Raw genomic sequence first — 23,605 nt, 5'->3', positions numbered from 1 at the left:
ACGAGAATGACACCGATGGAAGACAGAGGCTATTATTGCCGGCCACGCGCATTCGCGTCTATATGACAGGATACGTGCAACCTTACATGTAAATATCTACCGAACGATGTCAGTGTGGCGAGCCTCGGTCAACAATAACATCAACAAATGCGCCCCAATATCGATCGGCTCTCGTATGTATATACGAGAGGCGCCGAGCAATTCCGATCGCAGCGGAACTGGCGCGGGACGCGCGTATCACGCGCCATAAATCGGTATCGGCCGATCTTCTGCGCATTGCCGAATGCAACTCGCGGTATTATATAGTACGCATTTATGCAGTCATGTATAAAAACCCGCGAGCAGCAGCAGCAGCAGCAGCACTACTGGCATTATGAGTTTTAAATTGAAACTGGTTATAGCTGGCTCGCTATTGCTTTTATCTGGACATGTATCGATGCCTCTCATCGGCACATCTAGGTACGTACATGTATACAATGATACATGCGACTCTTACAATCAGCACCCAATCCTTATCTGACGATATATCATACTTTTTAAAAAAATTCGGGATCCCAGAGGGGCTCCAATTTGGTCGCATTTACGTCGAGAGGACCGGCGACGCTCTACGCCTCGGGGCGCGCTTTTTCGCCGCGACGATCCAGGAATAAAAAAAGAAACGATGCCGAGAGAATTGTCGCGATCGTTCGCCGGCTCGCGCAATGAGTCGCAGTTTCCGCGTTACTGACAGATTAGTTCGTTTTTTTTTTTTACGCGTAGTTCCAAGTTCGCATCTGCGATGCGACTCCGCGATCAATTGTCACACCAGTTGATTTTTCTTATGCGCAGCTGATTAGTTTAACGAAATTACCAAGACTCCGTGTGTTCTAGCCAGTGCCGATTAAGATTTCATGAAGCTCAATTTAGTCGAATTAAACATTGTGAATTGGTGTAATTTAGTTGAGTGCTTTGGAAAAGTGTCGTTACATGCTAATATTCGAGCGGCAAAAGTGTAATTGCATTGTTCCAGGCGTTCAATTGTCACAACGCTTCGTGGAAAATGGAAATCGATAATAAAGAGGAAAACTCTCGACTCGCTGCTGTAATTCATATTATAATTTGCGCCAAAGTTGAACATTCATAATTCATTACTGCATTTTTTATTTTTAAACAACCATTTTTACATTTTGATGACAATCTTTGATTTAATTCAAATAGGATCATTTTGAAATTGATGTATTTATGGAAAGAAAAATTCTTTACGCGCTTTAATATTTCACATCATTTCTTTGTGAAAATTATTAAAGTACGTTTTTCAATAATTTCGATGCTTTGAAACACCGCTCGTGACAAACCTAACTTATCGATGTATTGAGCTCAAATAACGAATGTGCCAGTTTTAAGTTGATTTACGACATTCTTTTGAAATATTTATAATTCTTTTTTTTGTCAATAATCTAGATAGCATAAAATGTGATTGAATAAAAAAATACATGTGGGATTTTTCAAAAATATATTAAACTTAATTTATATCTTTCCGTGTTCCGATTGCTAATTCACGTGCTGTAAGATGGGTATTTTATTACAAAAAAATGCGAATATCAGTATTATCTTCATTAAAAAAGCAAAAACCCAGCTGCGATCATTTTCATCAATTGTAAGTTAATCATTTTAGCTCTAATTACAGAAATTTTTTGGCTATTTTATTATCTTTACAATACTTTATATCCCGAGTAAAAATGTGTCACGTCGGAACTGAATATTTGAGTCATTCGTATAGTACTTACCTGAAACGAATTGAAGCTACTATTTTGATGAAAAAAAAGATTAATTATTTGTGGATTAAAGAATGTAGGAATAGCTCGTGAAAAAATTTATCTACAAATACATGCGCATGATAATAGTCGAGTGAAAATTGATGAAAAATTCACAAAAATTGAATAAAAATCGAATAACGATAGAAAATTTTCATCTGAATCAAGTATCGCTGCATTTCTCTCATAAAATTTAATTCCGGCAAAATTGAGCCTCCATTTACTATCTTGACAAGTCGGTGACTGGAAATCCGTGAGCAGTAGCAGCAAGAGCACATCCTTCAAGAGGAGCGAGATCGGCTTTTAAGAAGTTTCTGGTTCGAGGCAGTTATTTCGCATCTTTTTCTATCGAGAATATCACGCGGATTAAAAAAAAAGCTGTGTATGCGCATCTCAGGCTTCGACACACGTTATAAGAATTTATAGACGACTTTTCTATTTTACAGTACGCACACATGTCGCAATCTTTGTAAAATATTTCATGCAAAAAATTAGAAAACATACAAAAAATTTGTCGATTTTTTTAATCTTACGTGCAACTTCAAATGCATGTTAATTTAAAATTTGACGTTAAATACTTTGCTTCAATCTTCAAGAAATGATAAAATCAATGAAATGAAATATTTTTTCCATTGCGAGTATAAAAATGTGTAACATTTTTGTCTATGCACGTGAAGTTCAAGTGCATACATATTCATTGTATATTATCGACAGATTAGCTTATCGCTTTTCAGTACATAAACAATGAACGATCCCTCGGAATTGCTCAGCGATCGAAAAGAAATGCTCATTGTTCCTCGATTTTCATCAGTCTCGTTTTGGCAATCTTCTTCGTAGCTTCTGCCGGACAATTTGCTTGCACGAGTCGCGAGAGCTCCGCTGCGTAGTCATAAGAAAAAAAAATATAGCGCGTCAACATGATACTATTAGCCTCGTTATTAGTGATCCTCGGAGTCCTTTTGATCCTCCACCTGTACACTATCACCTCGAGAATCCGTTGGGTTTTAAGATCTATGTGGGGTCCACCGTCTTGGCCGATACTCGGGAATTTGTTAATTTTTAACGTTCCAGTTGGTGAGATATATACTACATACGTGTAGAGGCGCGATATAAATAAATTATAAATAAATTACGATAAATATAAAAAGTGAATACACCAATTGCAATCGGTCAAGTTTTAACGAAAAATGTCATTGAACTCATATAGCTGTGCGCGCAGATTCACGCGCGACGAGCAAAAAATTATCTCACATTGATATGTTTGCATTTAGAGAAGCAGTGGAGCGTTATCAGGAGATTGACCAAAGAGTACTATCCAATCGCAAAAATACTTTTCGGCCCGTTTCACGTATACGTTAGTTTACGACATCCCGACGATTTGGAGGTAAATTTTCATTAAATCGCTCATTGTCTCGTTGTCGATTCGTGTAAAACAAAAAACAAAATTGTCATACGTCATCGCTTCGTTGCGTAGGTCCTCTTAACAAGTCAAAAGCATATCACAAAAGGCGACAGCTATTCGTACTTGCATCCTTGGCTCAAATCAGGTCTTCTCACCAGTACTGGTAATGTGCATCTTTCTTTATCTTTATTAATAAATACTTCAATTGTTGTCTGCAAGATTAAAATCGTTGTTGATATTTTATAAGGTGAAAAATGGCGACAGCGAAGAAAAATTTTAACACCGGCCTTTCATTTCAACATATTGAAAAAGTACATGGACATTACGAATGAGAACGGTATCAAATTCATCGAGGCCCTCAAGTTGGAGGGCAAAGAATCGGTTCAAAATCTCGTGACGTTATGCTCGAAATATACTCTGAGTATTATATTAGGTGATACTAATTGTTGAATTTTTAAAGTTAAATTATTGATCGATCAAGCGTAGAATAATAAAGCAATTCATAATATTTTAGAATCTGCAATGGGGATCAATTTGGAAAAACTAGATAAAGAGACATCGGAAAAATACGTTCAAGCATTACATCAGAACGGAAGTATCGTAGTTTACAGGTGTGATAAAGTTCAGCTTTGTTGGTCAACTAGCTTATCGACCGTATAATATTTGTTACGCATTTCATTTCATATTTGCATTATTTTGTCCACGAAAGGATTGCGCGACCTTACATCACCGACTGGATGATGAACACGTTCATGAAGCTGGGTAGTGTGCAGAAACGAGCTTTGCAAATCCTCCTCGATTTCACGCAAAAGGTAAAGGCCAATAAATTAGAAAAAAAATGAGTTGCATCGAAGAACTCGTCGATAAGCAATCGCGCGGCATAACTGCAAACATCGATCGTTTTGTTTTGAAACGGCGAGCTTTCATTGCGTTGCTGTCGATTCTTGTGTACAGGTGGTGCGGGAACGCCGCGAGTATCACGAGCGAACCGATTACAAATACATCAACGGCGTCGAGAGCGACGAAAAAGAATCCGACACGAACGACGTCTATTTGAGCAGAGGTAAAGCTCGCGACATTCCGCGCGAATCGCGCACTTTTCAAAACATTCGTCGTTTCACATATATATGTCGTCTATTGTCTATTGTGCAGGACGCAGAAAGCGATTAGCTATGCTCGATCTGCTGCTGTCGGCCGAGCAAGAAGGCGTGATCGACAACGATGGTATAATGGAGGAAGTCGACACGTTTACGTTCGAAGTACGTTCGTTATTTTTTCCATTTATCGTTCGTTCTCGCACTCTCGTCTCATTTTCTTCCGCTTCTTTTTTTCTATACTTCACAGGGTCACGATACGACCGCGGCGGCTATGACTTTCACGATAATGCTCTTAGCTGAAAACGAAGAAGCCCAAGTAAGAGAACGAAAAGAAATCGAATGAAAATTATGCGACGTACGATTTTCATTTCGTTTCAATTTTTACAGGACAAAGCCAGAGCCGAAGTCACGCAAATTTTCGATCGTTGCGACGGTAAGATAGAGATGCAAGACATTCAAGATATGACCTATCTCGAGTGGTGTGTCAAAGAGGCTCTGCGACTCTATCCGCCGGTATCGACCATGATGCGTACGATGACCGAAGATCTGCAGCTAAGTAAAGTACATTTCTTACATTAAGCTCGTAGCAATCGTCCAACGGAAATTTTTATGCTTTTCGAGCTCTTTTGCAGAGGACTTTTTAGTGCCCGCTGGTACCGAAGTTATCTTTCACTTGTACGACACACACCGCGATCCAAACTTTTGGGAAGATCCGGATAAATTCGATCCAGAACGATTTTCACCCGAGCGCAGTCATGGCAGGCATCCGTTTTCTTATTTGCCCTTCAGTGCTGGGCCTCGAAACTGTATCGGTAATTCAGCTGTACCCATAATTGAACATACAGACGAATGTTAAAAACCACAATGCACAATCACAACATCGTTTCAGGTCAAAAGTTCGCTTTGATGGAATTGAAGTCGCTGATGGCACGAATCTTGTATGATTTCAAACTCGAGCCAGTGGTTCGTCTGGCGGACATTGGAATTCTACTTGATATCATTATAAGACCGTCTAAGCCAGTCTTCACCAAGTTCGTAAGGATCGATAAATCTGCAAACATGTAATAAGGTGAGATAATGAATGATCAGTCAGATTAATGCAAGATTTTAGTATAAAATAAATCGTTTAATATCATTGCAATACCCTACTCATAACTTTTTTATAAATGTTTTTACATCATCAACACTTATAGCACTTCAAAAGTTTCTTCAAAAATTGTACATCTGTATAAACATGTCGAGCTATTATTCTAAATAACTCTTAAAGCTTATCAATGCCTAAATCACGATGCCCTATACGAGAAGTAGGATGCTCAAAGATCAAAATAGATACAAACATCCTACTTGTAGTAAAAAGCGTCTACAGTGTAGACTCTACGCGCTCTTTGACATGTACATCATAAATAAAAGAAAAGTTTACATTCCAATAAATACTTTTACAAGAATCAAAAATTATTCAAAATATAAAATACATAATAACAAAGTGATTAGTTAACAATAATTAACAAAAAGTTTCAATAAAAAACAGTGTATTTTAAATTAATAAAATACCTCACAGAATCTTATTTCGATCATGCCCTTTAGCACGATTTTAATTAAATTTCAATACATGATGGTATTATTTGTAAAAAATATACGTAAGTAACATTGAGCACCATGACTCTTTCAAAATTAACATGGTAGTACCTATATAGAATTACATTCAATACTCGCACTAACTTATTTTTCAAATAAATGTCGTAGAGATCTTAATTATAGTGATTACTGATATGATATATTCGATTGTTTCAAGTCCACAGGTAACATCAATTATTATTGTAATATTATTGTCGTAGGTATTGGGCACATGTACGTCATCGCTTCACCAAATTCAACAATACACGTTTTTTATAATTTACAGTTCTTATCAATAAATTAAAAAATATCGACCAGAACATGCGTTATCATCGTAAGCACTATATAAATTGCTTGCTTGAAACAATTGGCCAACATCTATTTTCATGGAATGTATAAATTGTAAATGAACTTCAGTAGTTTTATTTTAAGGGTATTTGAAACCTTTTGTATAAGTTTTAAAATAATAATTTCGTAGTTAAAATAAAAATATTATACCGTTGAAGTTAATAAAAAAGTCTAATTTATACACCATTCCATGAAATATTCTGAATCATTATATACATTAGTCTAAAAAGTTTTCAGAAAGAAAATATCGCATGAAAAATAATATCACATCTTTATGCGGTTGCATAAAATATCGAAAAATCCACCATAATAATTTAGGTGCTTAAAAAAACATAACTATAAATAGATCTTTGCGTTTTTATCTCTCACCGATTCTTGATATTTACCATCGAAAACATATAAATTATTTGGTTCTAGATTACCATTAAGTGCATTTCTAGCTTGTCTTCGTTTACGAATGCGCTTGGCAATTACTGGGAAAAATAACTCAGGATCCAATTCGTCGTTGAAGTTTCCATGAGTCGCTCGAATAATGTAACTTACTAAAATGCCCACTATTATAGTAATAGCAAATCCTATTACGCTATACCAAATATATGAAATTCGGTAAAGGTAAAAGAAGCTTTCAGGTCTATTCAAAAAAATAAACATAATTGATGAGTGTATAATGGCAAATAATTCAATTAATTTACTAAATGCTACTCACGGTGGTGCAGCAACAAGTTTCTCTGACATCGGTAGTGAAGCCTGTAAAATCGTAGCTATTTCACGTTTCAAAGCGCAATTTTCTGTTGAAACCGGCAAAGTTGGGATAGGTGGTCTTGGTTGCCCAAATGAAATCCATAAACAAAATGTCATAGCCGTCAAAAGACCAGTAACTGCTCCAACTTCATTAGCAGATTCTACTGCCATTCCAAGTGTGAAAATTCCTAATAAGGGTCCACCAACAACACCAAATATTGTCAAGCTAGCCTAAAATGTTATAAATAATGCAGGTTAATAAAATTATATTATAAACAGAATTAATTAACTAAGTTAATAGTTGAAAATGTAACGAAATTATTTACCTGCAACACACCTGTACCTAACAGTTCTGCAGCAAAAGCAAGGGCAATGCAAGCAATTCCAAAAGTAAGCACTAACAGCTTACTAAATACTAACGATTTTGGCTCTGAGAACTCATTTCCAGTTACTTTTGTGTAAATTGGTTTGATATAGTCTTCTAAAGTTACAACTGCTAAAGAATTCAAACCAGCTGATATAGTGCTCAAACCTGCACTAAAAATACCGGCAACAAATAATCCGGGAATTCCAGGGAACTTTGACAGAGTATCCATTATATATAAAGGCATCAACATATCAGGAGATTTTATTCTACCATCTTCTCTAGGATCACATTTATAATAATGGCTATAAATGGCAAGTCCAGAAAAACATGTTACAATAGAAAGGCAGGTTAAAATCGGCCAATTCAACCACAAAGCTGTTCTTGAGGACTTCATTGTCCTGAAAGAAAAAAGTAGTTATAGCAACTATAAAGTTCATTAATAGTTCAGAACTTCTTTTCATAAATTATAATTATAATTAAATTTTCAAAATATTTACTTCAAGGTCATCATTCGTTGAACTTGTACTTGATTTACTCCAAAAAGTGATAAAAATGTGAATAGTCCTCCAATAATCAAACCCCACCAAGTATGACGAACTGTAGGATCAAATGATATGCTGAAATAGGAAAAGTACAATTTCAATTTTATTAAAAAATTACTATTAAATATATTTTCCCATAAATGTAGATAATAACAGCTTATACGCACTTGTTAAATTCAAGACGCCCTCCTTCTTGTGCAATTTTCCAAATTTCACCTAATCCACCAACTCTAATGGCAGCACTAATTATCACAATAAAGAGAGATGCAAACATCAATACTCCTTGAAAAACATCTGTTATCAAAACAGCTTTAATTCCTCCAATAGTGGAATAAAATGCACAAACAAGACCAATTATTATTATACTATATTTTCTATCCAGCCCTGTTGTGGCTTCCAGCGCCAACGATGGAGCATACAGCACAACACCTGAGTACAATAATAATTGTACCCATGAGGCAAAACTAGCTGCTACTCTAGCAGAATATCCAAATCTCTTTTCTAGGTACTAAATAACATATCGTAGAGAAATAATCAAGGATTCCTGAATAGTTTATTTAGTCTACAGTGAAAGTTTTTCTCACCTCATATGCGCTGACTGCTCCCAGGTTATAAAATACTGGTAAAAATCCATAGCAAATGATAGGTGTTCCTATTAAATATGCAATGTTGATAACAACAAACTGTGTTCCGTAGGTATAATTTTCAGCTGAAACTCCGAGTAAAGTGATGGCTGACATGAAGGAAACCATAAGTGCAATGGCGACAGGCAAAACTCCCATTGATTTATTGGCAGAAAAGTATTCCTGCAAAAATTAAAAAAAAATTAGTTCTGTTGCGCAATAAAAGAAAATACAAAAAACAAAAAGTAATTTTTGATAGATACCAATGTGGTTTTTTGTCTGCCTCCTGAAAACCTGTAGTAAATCCCAATGCCAATGCTTATAAACATTGTTGCTGCGATAACAATGTAATCTTGCCATAACAATTTAGCAGTCATTATGGATGATTTGAATCTGAAAAAAATAAATTATTTATATTTTACAACAAAAATTACGGTTAAAAATAAAATGAAAAATGTTGCACTACAATTAAACTTTTTCTTTAACAAATCATCAAAGAAGTATGAACCTTGCGAGTTTACGTTCGTCTATTAAAATATTATTTACATTCGAATTGCTGTCATAGATAAGATTTCCTATCGTGTTTGACAGATAAAGATCTAATTAGTATCAGAACTAATGGTTCTTGAATGAACGTTTGGTAAACACTAGCTAGTATATGATTTCAGGAAAAATTGATTTCGGAAAAGTACGCAAAAAAACATGAGATGGAAAAAAATTGCTAATCGCCAAATGAAAGTGGCATTATTGTCGGCGAAATAATAATAAATTAAAAATAAAAATATGCTGAGTAAGTGGACGCATAAAAAGCAAAAATTACGAGCGAACTTGAGCGTAAAATATGGAGAGACGCGCGCGTGTAGTACTTGGTCGTTCTTGAATTTAGTTTAATCGTATTCAACGAAGCTCCAAAGCCGTATACATGCAACAATGGTATTTCGACACGATCGCTGCAAAGGCAGAGTCGAGCATTGGCTTCAGAGGCATGCAAATAAATCGATTATCATTCTTAAATATTCACAAACTAACGAAATTCGCAAATCAGTTGTGTGTACAGAGACGCGCGTTATAAACCCAAACATCCCATTCGGCGCGTCTCCTTATCAATCAACAAGCAATAATAAGTAAAGCTCGCGCGTTTATATTCGCATACATGCCGTAACAAATATATACGAAGGCATCGAAAGAGATTCGCGCGAATCGACGTAAACGTGAGCACATCGTGTCATATTTAGTCGCGTCTTTTAAATTGCACCTATAAAATAATTCCAAGCTGTTCAATCGACCCGAGCTGTTGCCTATACACCACATGCTGTGTGTTACACAATAAAAGTGTATACAGTAAATAAATCTCACGCCTTGTATCGATAGGGACAAATGCAGAGTAGCCACAATCGAGCTTCAATTTTAATATTTCCATGCGACAATTGGAATCAATTCTCGGATTGCCGCATATCATTGCCTTGGAACGTTCAACAAATCATGTAACAGGCGCCAAGATCGGTTCTTGTACATACAGCAATTAAGCATACCCCATACAAACATCTTGGCTTGGGTCTAATGATTCGCTTAATCTCTGACGTAATCCAATGTTCTTATATATCTACCATAGCACGATGTGATCCGCAATTAGCTATCCGTTCTAGATATGTATATAACATCATAGTTGACGTATAGTTTATACGAGAGAGAGAGGAAAAGAGAGAGGCCGAGATCGATCGCACTACGTGATTTCGTTACTTATAGCGCGTAAACAAGCCAACTGTGTCATCTCGATGCACTTTTTGCAAATGAAAATTTTGTTCGATAAAAAAAATGACAACTAGTGCCTACTCACCAATACTGCTCTATCAAGGACGAAGAACTGCTCGAGCTTTATTTCCCGGGGCCGAGATGATTTGTTTTGCCTCTGAAGGAACTTCAATAGAGGCGAGAAAATCGAGCGATCAACGCTTTTGGCAGGTTAAGCTTTGACACATAGGTGAAACAAACAACCTCGGCCGCGCTCGCCAGTACTAGCTAGACTGAAAATCCGCTGTGTTATGTGTATATTGAAAGCTGCCGAGTGCCGAACACGCGCCCTGGCACATAAAAGCGCCAACGACATCTCTCGAACGGATCTCCAAGCTCGAAATTAAATTTCCCACTGGCATGTATACGCGCGTGATGTTACGCGTGTTATGTTAAAAATCCCTCTATTAAGACTTGTACACTTATTGAGAGCGTGAAAATGTATTTCACGAGTCGTGGGAGGTATATTTCTTTATCGATTTGTACGCTCAGCCTATTGCACTGTACGGTGAAAAAATCTATAAACATCTTACTTTCATTCGGACCATTAGATAACTTTCATACTTAATGAAGATCACGTTATCGTTTCACCAACCTGACAATTTCAATTTTACTTCGAACGAATGAATTTTGTAATTTTATTATTTATTCATACGTTAAAGAGAAATTTATAGTTTTTTTCCTATGACAGATTAGAGCTGTTCGATATTTTTAATTTTGAAATTAACCAATGGTAGAAGTTGTTCATCGATAGATAATTGCTAAAATCACTCATATTATATTGAAAAACCTACATAAATATATTTTTAATTCTACAGTATCGTATAATGATCATTTTACATCTGATACAATTCCTGTTTGAAAAATAATGAGATCATGGGTTGCGTAAACTCAAAGGAAGTCATTATTCCATTACAACATTAATAAATGTACAGCAGCAAAAAAACTAGAACATGCATCATGACTTTCACGTTTTTGCGCGAAAAGCTGGTATGTGCTGCCCTCTTGCATAGCCTGGCCAAGCTCAGCCTGTCCCTTGAGAGTTTTTTTATTTCGCGCAATACCTGTAGCAAATTTGAAATAACGTTTTACTCTACATATATGACCTGCAGTCGAAATTATTTGAAATACATGAAACAGCGCGCGGCTACGATTTGCGCGTGACTCGATTTTCCGGTAATTATAACCAGTATGTAGATAATATTCAAGACTTGGTTGCATGAAGATTATTTTAATGGTTTTTTAATCTTAACTATTTCAGCATATAAAAAACTGTGAATGAATATTTTTTTATACTATCTTTAAAAGTACAATTTTTGCGTTGACTTACTGTAAAATCATTATGATTCTGCAAAATTTTAATCTCTCGAAATTTCGCGCGCCGCAGAAGCGCAGCGTTGATGCGCCGTTTTCGCGTAATATTGGCGCCAAATTTCTCATCGCCGGCTCGTAGCAGAAGATAATCGTCATATTCATCGGTTATTTCTGCATCAGACGATTGTTTCGCATTTATAGTGATAATATTTATTACAAACTAAACAAAATGGTTGCAACAAATGAACAAGTAGACGATGAAACTGTTGTAAAAACTGAAATTAATCAAAGTGTGGATGAAAATGATTCCGCCAATTCTATGAACGAAGATGTACCAATTACAGATTCAGAAATCTTAAAAAAAGTTAAAATCGAACTGGAAGATGAACCTGTTGAAAAAAAAGCTAAAATAGACATAAGTGATAGTGACGCAATTGTAAAGGATGAACTCAAAATAAAACCAGAAGTCAAGGAAGAAGACGATGAACTAACAATAAAATCAGATAAATCCATTGATGTAATAACAAAGAAAAATGATTTGACTTCTTATTTTGCTTCGAGGGACCACAGCATTAATCATGTTTATCAGTCACAAGTATAGCAAATCATTAATTTGTTTTCTTGATTATCCAATACACTATTATTTTAATACCTCAATATTTTACAGATTCCTCAAATTTGTAAGGATGAACCCTGTCAATTAGGTGTGGACGAAGCTGGTAGAGGACCTGTATTGGGTCCCATGGTTTATGGGATCGCATATGCACCCTTGTCACAAAAGAAATTGCTAGTTGATTTAGGCTGTGCTGATTCCAAGAGTCTTACGGAAGAAAAACGAGACATAATTTTTGATAAAATTTGTGAAAATGAAGATAAAATGGGTTGGGCTGTGGATTCTATATCTCCAAACTATATAGCCAATTGTATGTATAGACGTAGTAAAACATCATTAAATGAAGTTTCTATGAATTCAGCTATTGCTTTGATACGTAAAACTTTGGATGCTGGAGTTTTCGTCACTGAAATTTATGTTGACACAGTTGGAAAGCCAGAAAAGTATCAAGCTAGATTAGAATCTTTGTTTCCAGGAATCAAAATCACTGTTGCTAAAAAAGCTGATTCTACATATCCTATTGTAAGTGCAGCCAGTATTTGTGCAAAAGTATCAAGAGATCATGCTCTCAGAGCTTGGCAATTTAGAGAAGCAGAAAATGAAACAGCTTATGGTAGTGGTTATCCAAATGACCCAGTAACAAAAACTTGGCTAGCTGATAATGTGGATCCAATTTTTGGATTTCCTCAACTTGTAAGATTCAGTTGGTCAACTGCGGAGAAAATATTAGAATCTAAAGCTATTAATGTTGAGTGGGAAAATATAGATGATGATTCTCCTGGAGTTGAAAATAAAATATCGAATTTCTTTGGTAGAAGTTCAAGTGCCAAAGGAAATGAAAGAAAAAGACACAACTTCTTTACTCATAGATGTCTTTCAAGTGCTACATCTCTATAGTAGCACTCTAAGCTTTCAAAATTTGTTTATTGTTATTAGATTGTAGAATTTTTGTAATTTTAAATCATGACATTTTGAAATACACTGTAAAAAGTAACATTATATTTTTATAAGCTGTCATTACGATAAGTATTATCAATAAGATAACTGTGTTTGTTTATTTTTGTCTAAGTAATTGTGAAGAAATTGTTTTGAAAATAATAAAACAACGTAACATTTTTCAAGATAATTAGAATCATTTATTTCTGAATTACAACTATCATCAAGAGTTCATTTTATTTTATGTACATATTTACATTAACAACTATGAATTATTGGAAAAAATGAAAATAATACATTCCATACTTTTAAATCTCATACATCGCACACAGATTAACAACTAGGAATGTTTGAATTTAGCGTATGAAGTGGAACACTTGATAAATTATAGATTTTCTGTGATTTCATATATTTTCTTTGCTCGCATAGACTAGATTAGAGGCGTACTTTCTTATTAATATATTTGGTGAAGGTGATAGTGTATACGCAATTAAGAAATTTATATATCTTCTCTCAGCACTGAACAATAAATGTATATGTGTGTGTATGTGTGAGTTACAAATTATCGTGCATAAAGTATGTAGTGAAAAACAAGAGGCTGCTGTAGGCAGGGTTTGAAAAATTATTCATACAAGATTGACAATGGATAACTTCTATTACATATGTAAATTCGTTAATTCATTTGGGTTTTGAATGTTAATGGAAGAATATTTGTTAGAAAAATATATTTCTTAGTAGAAATCATTTGCACGCAGCCTCTCATAATAATTTACTTGGATTATAAGTTAATATTCTATGCTATTTTAGTCATTTAAATTATCATTCAAAATATACAGTATGTAATAAAAACCTTATGAAATGAGTTTTCATAAATTAAGTATGATTTTCACAAAAGTTTGGAATCACGCGATTGGTTAAGATTTTAAACGCAGTACTACTGTTGTTTGATAATACTTTACATCAACATAATGTCTGATGCATAACACATTTATTTAAAAGAAAATCATGTATCTAATATTTGTATAAGACGATTCATACACCTTTTTTTACTAGATATGAAAAATTTAATTATCCTCTCGTAATATGCATGATGAAATAGACCTACACCATTACATGAATTATGATTTAAAGTTTTTCTTAGATCTTTTGTTATGATACAGGTACCCTTCACTTATTCTATTTATATATTGAACATTTTTAAAATGTAAGATTCTGTCAACGATCGTAACATCTTTACAAATATATTATTTAATCTCAATAATTGAGTTTTTTCTGTCGTACACAATATCGACTCTTTTCTATAAATATTCTTTAGAAATCCAAAATATGGTAAAATCTCGTAGTTTGTAAAGGACAAAATTGTCGTGGCTATAGTTTGGTAGTTGAACGATTTAATTTTAAAATGCTTATACAACGTCAAATATTAATATTATTTTTTCAACACACTTGAATCGTGAGTAATATATTATTATTCTTTAAAAGATTTTTGCAAACGATGAAAGGTGCCTATATCTAATGTAATAAGTTAAAGTTTTCATCTTCCAAAATTAATATGATTATGTATTTACACGTTCAAATTGTATGATACAACGTTTCAGATCTATTGTATGTATCCAATGAGTCAATGATGTTTTCTCAAATGAGAAAAAATATTGAATTTGTACTCTCGCGTTTTAGATAATTTTGAGTCATACAGTTGGTACGCCCTAAGCACTCGTATAATTTTTATAAAAAATTTTGAACGACAAGTGAAGCAAAATTAGAAAAAATATAAAGTTCGTCGTGACAAAATAATTTACGTAGATTCTCTTTTCATTTTACGAAAAAAATCTGCATACTACATGCTCAAAACTAAATTATCATACAAGTGCACCGATTAATTACAATCATGAAGAATAATAAAAATTCGAGTTAGACTCTGACGAGTCGCGCGCTGTAAAATGTTCGCCGAAATGTCACGCGTTTAAATTTAATGAAATCGCATAAATGTTCGCCTAAATATTCTCTAGTCTCTCCTCTGCATTATCCTAGCTATCAAGCTCTCTCTTTCTCTCTCTCTCTTTCTCACACGGTTGACTTAAAGTTAATTGCGTCTACTATACTTATAATACGGAAAACGAGACCTGTGACTTTGGCGCAAGCTCCAAGACGCGTATAAGAGCGAATTTCTCTAGATTATGCCGGGAAATTCTTGAAAATTTTGCTGTCTTTAACCTTAATTAAATTACTCGAGAGTCTCTCTGGGCTGTCACACGCTCATACATGGAAGATAAACAGTATCATTGCCGCGTGCATGACGCTCGGCTATGCATGAAAAACAAGGTAAATTCATCATTTTTACATGCTCATTTAGCACACTACGATCACACCATTGATTTTTTTCGTCTTTCATAAACAATTATTTTTCGACGCACAAAAGTCACACTTTAATTTGGCCCTTTATAATACGTATTAAGTACATAAGCAAATGTGCCTGTACCGTACATGAAATGCCACTTCCATCGAAACCCGACTTCCTTGACAGATTTAATTTAACGTGAAATTCGATAAATTCGCTCTATATTCGTCTTTATGCTGCGCTTTCTCTCTCTCCTCGAGCTCGAGCTTTACCAGTTTTCAAAAATACCTAAAAATACCTACACTCTCAAGTGATTTTATTGCGGCAACGATTCTTCCCTACTAAATTTGAATGAAAGATGTCTCGCGCGCGCGACTTTGACAAATTAAATATACAGTTATAATTTTCGAGAAGAATGGCTCCAACTACTCCGATATATTAATGATGGCGCGCGTGACTGCATAATATAGTTGATTTAAAAGTCATTCCGAAGCTCCTAAACCGTTTATATATACACACATACATACATACATACATACATACACATGGATTCAACGAAACGATAATGTTAAAATATCGCCTGGTACAGACTCTGTTTTATACGCTTTCTTTCTCTCGTTCTCTCACGACGTTACTACAGCTGCACTATATTTTCAGAAATATTTTCAATGTCAAGTTTTTCACGTTTATATGTTTGCCAAATTATCGCATGGCTTTCACTCAAATGCGGCGAGTAAGTCACTGCTTATCTGGTCCGTATATTAGATAATCGCAAAGAATCACACTGACACGTTAATTCTTACAATTATTATTACACTTTTGCTGCACAACCCACTACACATAGATTTATAAAAATATAAATAGCCACGTTTTATCGCATGTTATTTAATACAATACTTATATACGTATATAATAATGCTTCGTACGAATATAATATTCTGGCCATGTGATCGTTAGTTGATGCCGCTCTTTGGATAATCCGCGTCGCTCGGTATCCCGATATTTACAGAAGAGAGCATCGGCTGAACGATCGATCCATTGGCGCTCACCTCGAGAGCTTTGTCTCTGTCAACGCCATAAATCTAGGCTCGATCGCTTCGATCGGACGAAGCGGAGCGGAGGCCTCTTCAGAGCAGGAGCCGCAGAAGAGGAGCCACGACGACGAGGAGCATCGGCAGGCCGCAATGGAGCCTCGACTGAGCGGCATTGGCACTCGCTGCAACAGAAAATAAGTCCGAAAAGAGACGGACTTTGATTAAAGTTCGTTTTTGTTTGTATGCGCTAGCCTGCAAGCTGCTATGTATCTACGTATATATGTTGTAATTACGTGTGATGTGTATTATGCATACAGGTGCATGTGAAAGAAGTGTGTGTGTATATATGTAGAGAGGAAAGAGGTGGTCTTAAACGTGCTCGCAAGCTCGTCAGTGAGGCGAGCTTGCGAGTTTTTTAAGCCGGGCATAAAGTAATAGCTCGAGCTCTCGGCAAAGACTCGGGGTTAGTGTGGGTTAGTGTGCGACTGTCGAGCGCCATGGGTATTAATGCCAAGGCGACTTTGGGGGCGAGTGTGAGAAAGAGAGGCCCTTACGACTTTAATTAAAATTTGTTTGCCCTCGCGCGAACCCGGCCGACGGCTATAATGCTGCTCGCCGAGCGAGCGAACGAGCGAGCGCGAAATAGTTGTTGTCGGGGAAAAAGCGTCGCGCGGCTCGACTCTGCAGAGCTCTACGAGACAATGAAGCCTTTTTCGCTCTCTCTCTCTCACTCGTTTTTTTCTTCCTCTCTTTCTGTCGCTCGAAAACGAGCTTTGCCTCGTTGCGGCAAGAGAAAGAGAGAGAGAGAGAAAGCGAGCTTTTAGCCGCTGCTCCTCCTATCCTATAGGTACATATTATATAGATATATATCTGTGGCTACGAGTCTTTTGTTATATTTCGGCCGCTACCTGTCTCTTCAATACCGCCAAGCCCCCATGATACTTTTATATAGGTGAGCTTATTCCACGTGCACAGAAATCCTATTGACTTTTGATATTGTGTATACCGTGAACTTGGTATGTACAATCGAGCTTTATATAACTGCGCGCCTCGGCTTTTATTTTTTTTTGCCCGATTTTTCCGCAATTTGAGAGTAAACATATCTTTTCCTCTGCTAGATTTAGCTCGCTCGAACAAATAAAATTAGCTAAGTCTGTGTCGTTACGCCGTTACACCAATTATACGGCTGGCTCGTCGTGGCGCGTGGAGCGATTATCCGTGGCGGAAAAGATGATGGAGTATACACGAGAGCCAGTCTGCGAACACGAGAATCTCTCGAGCTTGCGCATTCGTGTTTATTCGCTTTACAAAACAGTCGACTGCACACTTAAAATATGCATAATACTCGGTCGTCGCGCCGAACAAGCTCGACGGCGTTATATTAAGCAAACGTGAACGACCGTTAACTTTATTGCCGAAGGTGCATCCGAAAATCCGCAGCGTCGGGACATAACTCGAGCAAGATTTCTCGCGCGCAGCGAGAGAGAACTTGCATCGTCGATTCACCTCTCACTTTGACGCTTGACACGACGTTTCTGAATTCCAGCGCTATGTGCGCGTCGCTGCTGCCGTCGATACGAGCCGTGCACTGCTCTACACGCCCGATTAGCGCCCGATAACGCTCGAGGCACAATGTGCTCTATCAGCCTAAGGCAGTAAAATACGAGAGTTTATTTGCCAAGCTCGTGTTTATGCATATATTTAACAACTTAAGCCTTGGAACAAATAATGTCAGCTTTGAGCTTTGGGCCCCCTGAGCTGAGCCGAGCAACAGCAGCAGCAGCAGCTCGCGAGAGATATGTCTCGAGGTAATATCTGCGTGGCACACATAAACACGGAGACATATAGCAACGGGGAGTAGTTGAGAAGTCGGAGTGATTCATGGAAGCTCCGCGATATATATGTTGGCGTTGAGTCACGTTGGATTAGATACGCCATCGCGTTGATTTGTGTGGATCGAGGCTGTATACCACTGCCAACTACTACTACTACTACTACTACTGCTACTAGTACTGGAAGCAAATCGTACAGCATCGGATTATATAATATAATGATTCGAGAAAATTGGGGTGTCCGAGAGTCAGTGACGTCGTCGGCCCTCGAGTGACTCATTTGACAGAAAACTAAGAAGCACTCAACGAGTTGCGTGGGGTAAATCCGATGACAAGTCGTCGGTCGGGCACGAGGGTGCGGCGCACTTTTTTTTTATCGCTCCTGCGTGAATCAGCCAGTAAAGAATCTGATGGAATTTTAATGACTTTTACAATTGGCTACGTAACTTTTTCTCCAAACAATCGCCGAAGGTGCGTTTCAGTGGATTATTGTATAGTGAATAAAGTGACGATTCAATAATTCATAATAATTCGCTAGTATATAGAAAGGCATTCATGATGGTCTGAATAATGCAATAAAAGCTCGCACGCATTAAGGGTCGCACGAGCTGTGCATTATTTATTTTGCCCAACTGATCATGCACAATACGCACATAAGCATCGCGCGAATACAACGGACGCTTTTACTTTTTGAAACTCGAACACGCGCACGAGCCGTCACGAGAGAGAGAAAAGAGAGAGACACCGATAACAACTTTTATAATGCGTTATTATACTTTAAGCAGAGTTTTAATACGGCCGCATCGTGCGGTGCAGTAGTAGCATGTACGCTTCTATAGCTGCTACACACTCGAGCGCACACGTGAAAGATATGCTCGCACGTGAGCTATATATATATTATGTAGGTATATTCCCAACTGCGGTTTTGCCAGGCATCAATATTTTGGAGCTTTGCGCGCATCTAAATTCAGCTTGGCTAGCAGCGCATCGCATCGCACGTAGACGTACATCTGCAGACACAGACACACACACACACACACACACGGAGTCAGTTCTCTCGCCGCTACATATAATGCTCAGTCGGAGCTCGGTCGGCGGGGGTCGAATTTCATCTTCCCGACGTGTTGAGTATTAAAAATAAAAGCCTGCAACTTCTGACGTTAACGCGAGAAATGCATTCGGACACGTGTGCGAGCAGAAAAAGTATTAGCCGGGCTGATTTAGTTTTTATCAAGGGCCGAGTCATCTTTTGCTCGAATAAAACCGGGAGCGTAATTTTACAAAACATTGACAAGATTGATATGAACAGAAAAGGCAAGTTGACATTCGAGGATTATTCGAGTATTAAATTTCGATTGAAATTCGAACGAAGAAACGTTTTAATAGCCTCGAATAGCCGAGCTGCAGCCGAGTTGGCTGTGTGTGTGTGTGTGTGTGTGTGTGTGTGTACGCGCGGTTAAAATATCGCAAGCGCAAAATTGTAGCTATTTGCGTGTTATATACGAGAGATACGAGGTGCGACGTGCGCGACGCGAGGCTAGACGTATTTCTCCTCGCGCGAAACCGCAACATTGAGAGGGAACTTGGTTGGTGGCGGCGGCCATAGCGGCACTCATATGCAGCAACTGTACAGACACGTCGACTGCTGCATACGTGTGTGCGAGTGGCTCTGGGTATGCAGCCCTACACCCGCCCAGATATATCCCTTATCAGGCTCGAGAAATCCTTTTCTGTATTATAGGGTACGCCATTTGAATTTCAAAGTTATACCGGGGGCGCGCGTTGAGATAGTAAAATATTATGAATGTGTTTCGAGCATTGCACGTTTTACGGGGCTAATGTATTTCGCTTGTGCGCGCGCTATCTTTTTGTTTTACTCTTTTTCGACATTTTTTTTTTGCTTTTCGACTCTTTTGCGCAACTCCAGCCAGCGTATCCTATAACGAACAACCGCATCGACGATTTTGTATTCATTAACGATTTCGCGCCAATTGTTCCGTCGTTATTTCTTATACTTGTATCGATCGAAATAATTATTTGAATTATAAAGTAGCTCAGCGTTAATGAGTAACTGCCTACCGCACGTGATCTGCAAACGCTATACAATTAACCATCTAATTAGTCATTGATACGATCAAATTATCATTACATTTTACATTGAAATCATTCAAAGTCCCTTTATATACCCGAGCGAGAAATTGACCCGAAGTAAATTGATTCGTTTTCTATATAGCCAAAGAAAAAATTTTCAAGAACTGGGAATTGAATTTTTACAAACCCGTGCTTGAGTTATAGCATTAATATTACTTTGGCACTTGTAGATTTACTGATAAAGCTACTCGCCATCTAGTGGTGGAAGCTGGCTTTAGTGATGATTGCATTTCTGTTAATTTTTTTTTATCAATTAACGAAAAAAAATTAACAATCTATTGAAACATTAATTTTCTATGAAAAAGCATAAATTTGAATTTACAATTAAATCTTTTATGTTCATTTTTACTTTAAAAATAATGTATACAAGTGAATTTTCATACATTTTTTGTGTGGTGTTAAAACAAGATCGGCTATTTCAATTTCCATGTCCAATTTGGTCCTTAAATCTGCATTAATAAATTGCACTCTCAGCAGTAACAAAATCAAAACAAAGTCGCAAACCCTGCCATTTATTCAAAAACTCCCGCCGCATTTGACACACATTTCTCCGCAAGTCTGCCTTGTACATACGTATTACCATACGCTGCAGTACATGGAAAGATTAATAAAGCCGCGGCGGCCCAACGATCGTTTGATACAAAAGAAGTCTATGCTTTTTTAACGAAGTTATCGTTCCCCGGCCCGAGACGCTCTTGTTATTCACCTTCTTGGTCTGTAGTAATTGGACATGAATACACATACGTTGCTCGGAGGGAAAAAATCATCAAGCCGCAAAAAATCGAGTGTATGGATTGCACGCAAATTTCTCTTTATTTCAGTGATGCGCGACTGCGAAATTGTATCGGTATACGTTTTCCGGAACGGTGCACGAATGGAGCAATTAGGGGTCAGGGCGTCTGTTGCGATATCTAGGCGAAATCTCTGCAGCGTTGTGAACTAAATAAAAAGCGGAGTTTTTTGTACCGTCTACTCCTAGTCTCTTTTGGAGTAAGCAATTCTGCAAAAGAGATAATGGACTTTGGTGAAGTGTTCCTATATGCCTGTGATGCTAATGCATTATACATGCACACGCACGGTCATGAGGGTATCCGATCGGGTCCTGTCTTTCAACTGTATAAACGACCACCCCTTCTTTCGGCTATTCTTATGCAATTGCAATAGATTCGTGCCAGACTATATTGATATATTTAAAACGACGACATTTTCTACAATATACGTTTTGCCATATGCCGTTCGAAGGCAATTATTTTCTTAGGACGAAGTAAAAAGCCTAGAGTTAGCGCGCCTCGCCACCAACGTTCTCGGATCGACTTTAAAACCACGAGCTGACGACGTATCTTTCGTGATCGTACGGAAGAGGCATTTGCCGTAAAAAACTCATACGCGTAAGCGTTCAATCGGACGAGAAAGGCTCGTAAGGCAAACTCGACGCAGTGTCTCAGGGGCTACGTTCAAATTCTACGCCGCGGAAATACGCCATGACAGTCCATACGGTTGCTCGTCGCAGCAGAGCATTTCGGCTCTTTACGGACGCAGCTTTCCTTGCCCCTTATACAGTCAGTTAGCCGCAAACAAGCTACGTAGTACTCAAGATGTGCACTGCGCAGCCGGGTAGAGTTAATTCGCCGGCAACCCTTTATGCTCTCGCGTACACGCGCGCGTGTGTAAATGGGACGCGTGCAAACGTCTCTTTGGTAGTAGGGAAGCTCTCTGCATATTTTTACTTATATGTACGTATGTTTGCGTGTGTGTTGGTGTGTTCGTGAGTCAGACTATAGCTTCGATTTACCAAGTATGTGCTCGGCGTGCGTGTGACCCTGGGGCCGAGTCTCTCGGCTCTCCATGACCGGTACTTTGTTCTGCTCCGGCCGATAACCCTCGATGCTGAGCTCGTTGCTCTTCCAGTAAACCGTGGCTATGTTCGCCAGGCACTTAATCTTCATATCCCCGCGCTTGAAATGCTTCTGCTTTATTCGAAACTCCAGACCCAGTGTCACGTTCTGAAGCCCGTCTCGGTCCTGTTCCTCCAGGTAAGGGCCTCGCAGAAGTTGCTGATCCACCTGCGCAAATTAATGTAGAATTAGTCAATTATCCAGATGCGATTGACTCTTGGGCCAGTCAACTCTGTACGATTTGACAAATTTCAAGAAAATGTTCATGTTAATTTCATTTACAAACAAATTTTTTCAAGTGCTACGCGTTTACATTTAGTCTTGCACTTTTTTACTGACAAATTGTTTCAATTTCGTCTCCTGCGGTACGATGCTCTAAGTAACGCAATTGAATTATACTTTACATTGATCCATGATTATTTCGCTTTCGGGTATTGTGCCCCGAAAACAATTTCAAATTAACAATCGCACAATAGCACTTTGACACGTGTCCATCGAGTTTGATCCACTGCTCGGCATAATACATTCACCAAAAGTGTGAACGTATAAAAGCATAATAAGTTTCAAAAAAGCAATGGCAGAGGCTCGAGGGAACAAAAGGGCTGTCGTGCTTAATTCAATAATTTATATTTATGAATCTCCGCGCAACACCTACAAGTGTGCAATGTACGGGACTAAGAGGCTAAAATCGTTACAGCTATATAAAACGAATTGCGCGTCGTTTTTGATGCTCCAATTTATACATTGAGTTAAGATCATTACGCGCACCAAATATTGACTTTGAAGTTGAAATTACGGTGCGCTTGGGCTACACGAGCGGGAGCATAAAATGAGAAATTTATGATTGATCGTCGACGAGTGTACCTTACGCATGTGCGTGCATAACTAGCCATAGATTCGAGTGTCGGAGCTGCAAAGTAACTAACGATGTCGCGCGCACGGAACGTTGTTGCACTGTCACGAGCTCGGTGGCGCCCTGTCCTGCGACAGGATACCCTTGTAACTAATGCAGCTGCATACCTACTCGAATTAACTTTCGAATATTTGCATGTTTTTTCCACTTGTTGTTTCGAGAAATTTATATTGAAAAACGGGAAATAGCCGATACACGGTCGTATTTCGCGGGCGCTTGACGAATACAAATCAGCGCGGTATATTGCCATTTTTAGTCAAT

At 37.7% G+C, this 23,605-nt stretch overlaps 4 protein-coding genes across 6 annotated transcripts in view; 2 read left to right on the top strand and 2 right to left on the bottom strand.

Annotated features, from left to right (window-relative positions):
- Nucleotides 1-379: 379 nt before the first annotated feature.
- LOC106651572 (cytochrome P450 4C1-like) lies at nt 380-5,767 on the top strand. Of its 2 annotated transcripts, none has more exons than XM_023459056.1 (12): nt 380-459; nt 3,065-3,177; nt 3,268-3,358; nt 3,443-3,628; nt 3,710-3,806; nt 3,905-4,007; nt 4,150-4,258; nt 4,348-4,454; nt 4,540-4,608; nt 4,680-4,848; nt 4,925-5,104; nt 5,182-5,357. In XM_023459056.1, the coding sequence occupies exons 1-12, from the start codon at nt 429-431 to the stop codon at nt 5,355-5,357; spliced, it is 1,431 nt and encodes a 476-aa protein (XP_023314824.1). In that variant the 5' UTR covers nt 380-428. The 2 variants fall into 2 exon arrangements, with proteins under 2 accessions (XP_023314824.1, XP_014225614.1); XM_014370128.2 differs by lacking the exon at nt 380-459 and adding an exon at nt 2,577-2,867 and having other exon boundaries at nt 5,182-5,767.
- A 37-nt stretch (nt 5,768-5,804) lies between these two features.
- On the bottom strand, nt 5,805-10,556 carry LOC106651568 (putative sodium-dependent multivitamin transporter). The gene is made up of 8 exons (XM_014370114.2): nt 10,365-10,556; nt 8,791-8,920; nt 8,489-8,710; nt 8,072-8,412; nt 7,860-7,979; nt 7,322-7,760; nt 6,961-7,226; nt 5,805-6,885 (listed from the first exon to the last, which is right to left on the bottom strand). Exons 2-8 carry the CDS (start codon nt 8,902-8,904, stop codon nt 6,591-6,593), a joined length of 1,797 nt encoding a protein of 598 aa, XP_014225600.1. The 5' UTR covers nt 8,905-8,920; nt 10,365-10,556; the 3' UTR covers nt 5,805-6,590.
- Nucleotides 10,557-11,781: 1,225 nt separating this feature from the next.
- Nucleotides 11,782-13,366, top strand: LOC106651578 (ribonuclease H2 subunit A). Its single transcript, XM_014370141.2, has 2 exons — nt 11,782-12,227; nt 12,300-13,366. The coding sequence occupies exons 1-2, from the start codon at nt 11,862-11,864 to the stop codon at nt 13,140-13,142; spliced, it is 1,209 nt and encodes a 402-aa protein (XP_014225627.1). The 5' UTR covers nt 11,782-11,861; the 3' UTR covers nt 13,143-13,366.
- Nucleotides 13,367-13,466: 100 nt separating this feature from the next.
- The window catches only part of LOC106651213, a 94,159-nt gene continuing 84,020 nt past the window's right edge, over nt 13,467-23,605 (bottom strand). Inside the window, exons 6-7 of one of the 2 annotated variants that reach the window (XM_014369646.2) lie at nt 22,329-22,599; nt 13,467-16,768 (exon numbers count right to left, since the gene is read on the bottom strand). In XM_014369646.2, coding sequence (XP_014225132.2) covers nt 16,647-16,768; nt 22,329-22,599 — 393 coding nt within the window. In that variant the 3' untranslated portion in view covers nt 13,467-16,646. The remainder of the gene's footprint in view (nt 16,769-22,328; nt 22,600-23,605) is intronic. The other variant, XM_023459057.1, reaches the window with a different exon arrangement.

This window comes from Trichogramma pretiosum, unplaced genomic scaffold (genome assembly GCF_000599845.2).
Source record: "Trichogramma pretiosum strain Unisexual culture from Peru unplaced genomic scaffold, Tpre_2.0 scaffold53, whole genome shotgun sequence".
NCBI classification, from domain to species: Eukaryota; Metazoa; Arthropoda; class Insecta; order Hymenoptera; family Trichogrammatidae; genus Trichogramma; species Trichogramma pretiosum.
The sequence above is the reverse complement of the archived record's forward strand: the minus strand, read 5'-3'. Positions and strand labels throughout refer to the sequence as shown.

Excerpts from the sequence above, each read along its gene's own strand:
- LOC106651572 (XM_014370128.2), top strand. The coding sequence starts at position 2,711 with ATGATACTATTAGCCTCGTTATTAGTGATCCTCGGAGTCCTTTTGATC. Across the intron at positions 2,868-3,064 it reads AATTTTTAACGTTCCAGTTG|AGAAGCAGTGGAGCGTTATC; the intron begins GTGAGATATATA and ends GTTTGCATTTAG. Across the intron at positions 4,849-4,924 it reads GACCGAAGATCTGCAGCTAA|AGGACTTTTTAGTGCCCGCT; the intron begins GTAAAGTACATT and ends GCTCTTTTGCAG.
- LOC106651578 (XM_014370141.2), top strand. The coding sequence starts at position 11,862 with ATGGTTGCAACAAATGAACAAGTAGACGATGAAACTGTTGTAAAAACT. Across the intron at positions 12,228-12,299 it reads ATCATGTTTATCAGTCACAA|ATTCCTCAAATTTGTAAGGA; the intron begins GTATAGCAAATC and ends AATATTTTACAG.
- LOC106651568 (XM_014370114.2), bottom strand. The coding sequence starts at position 8,904 with ATGACTGCTAAATTGTTATGGCAAGATTACATTGTTATCGCAGCAACA. Across the intron at positions 8,711-8,790 it reads GCAGACAAAAAACCACATTG|GAATACTTTTCTGCCAATAA; the intron begins GTATCTATCAAA and ends TAATTTTTGCAG. Across the intron at positions 6,886-6,960 it reads AAACTTGTTGCTGCACCACC|ACCTGAAAGCTTCTTTTACC; the intron begins GTGAGTAGCATT and ends TTTTTTGAATAG.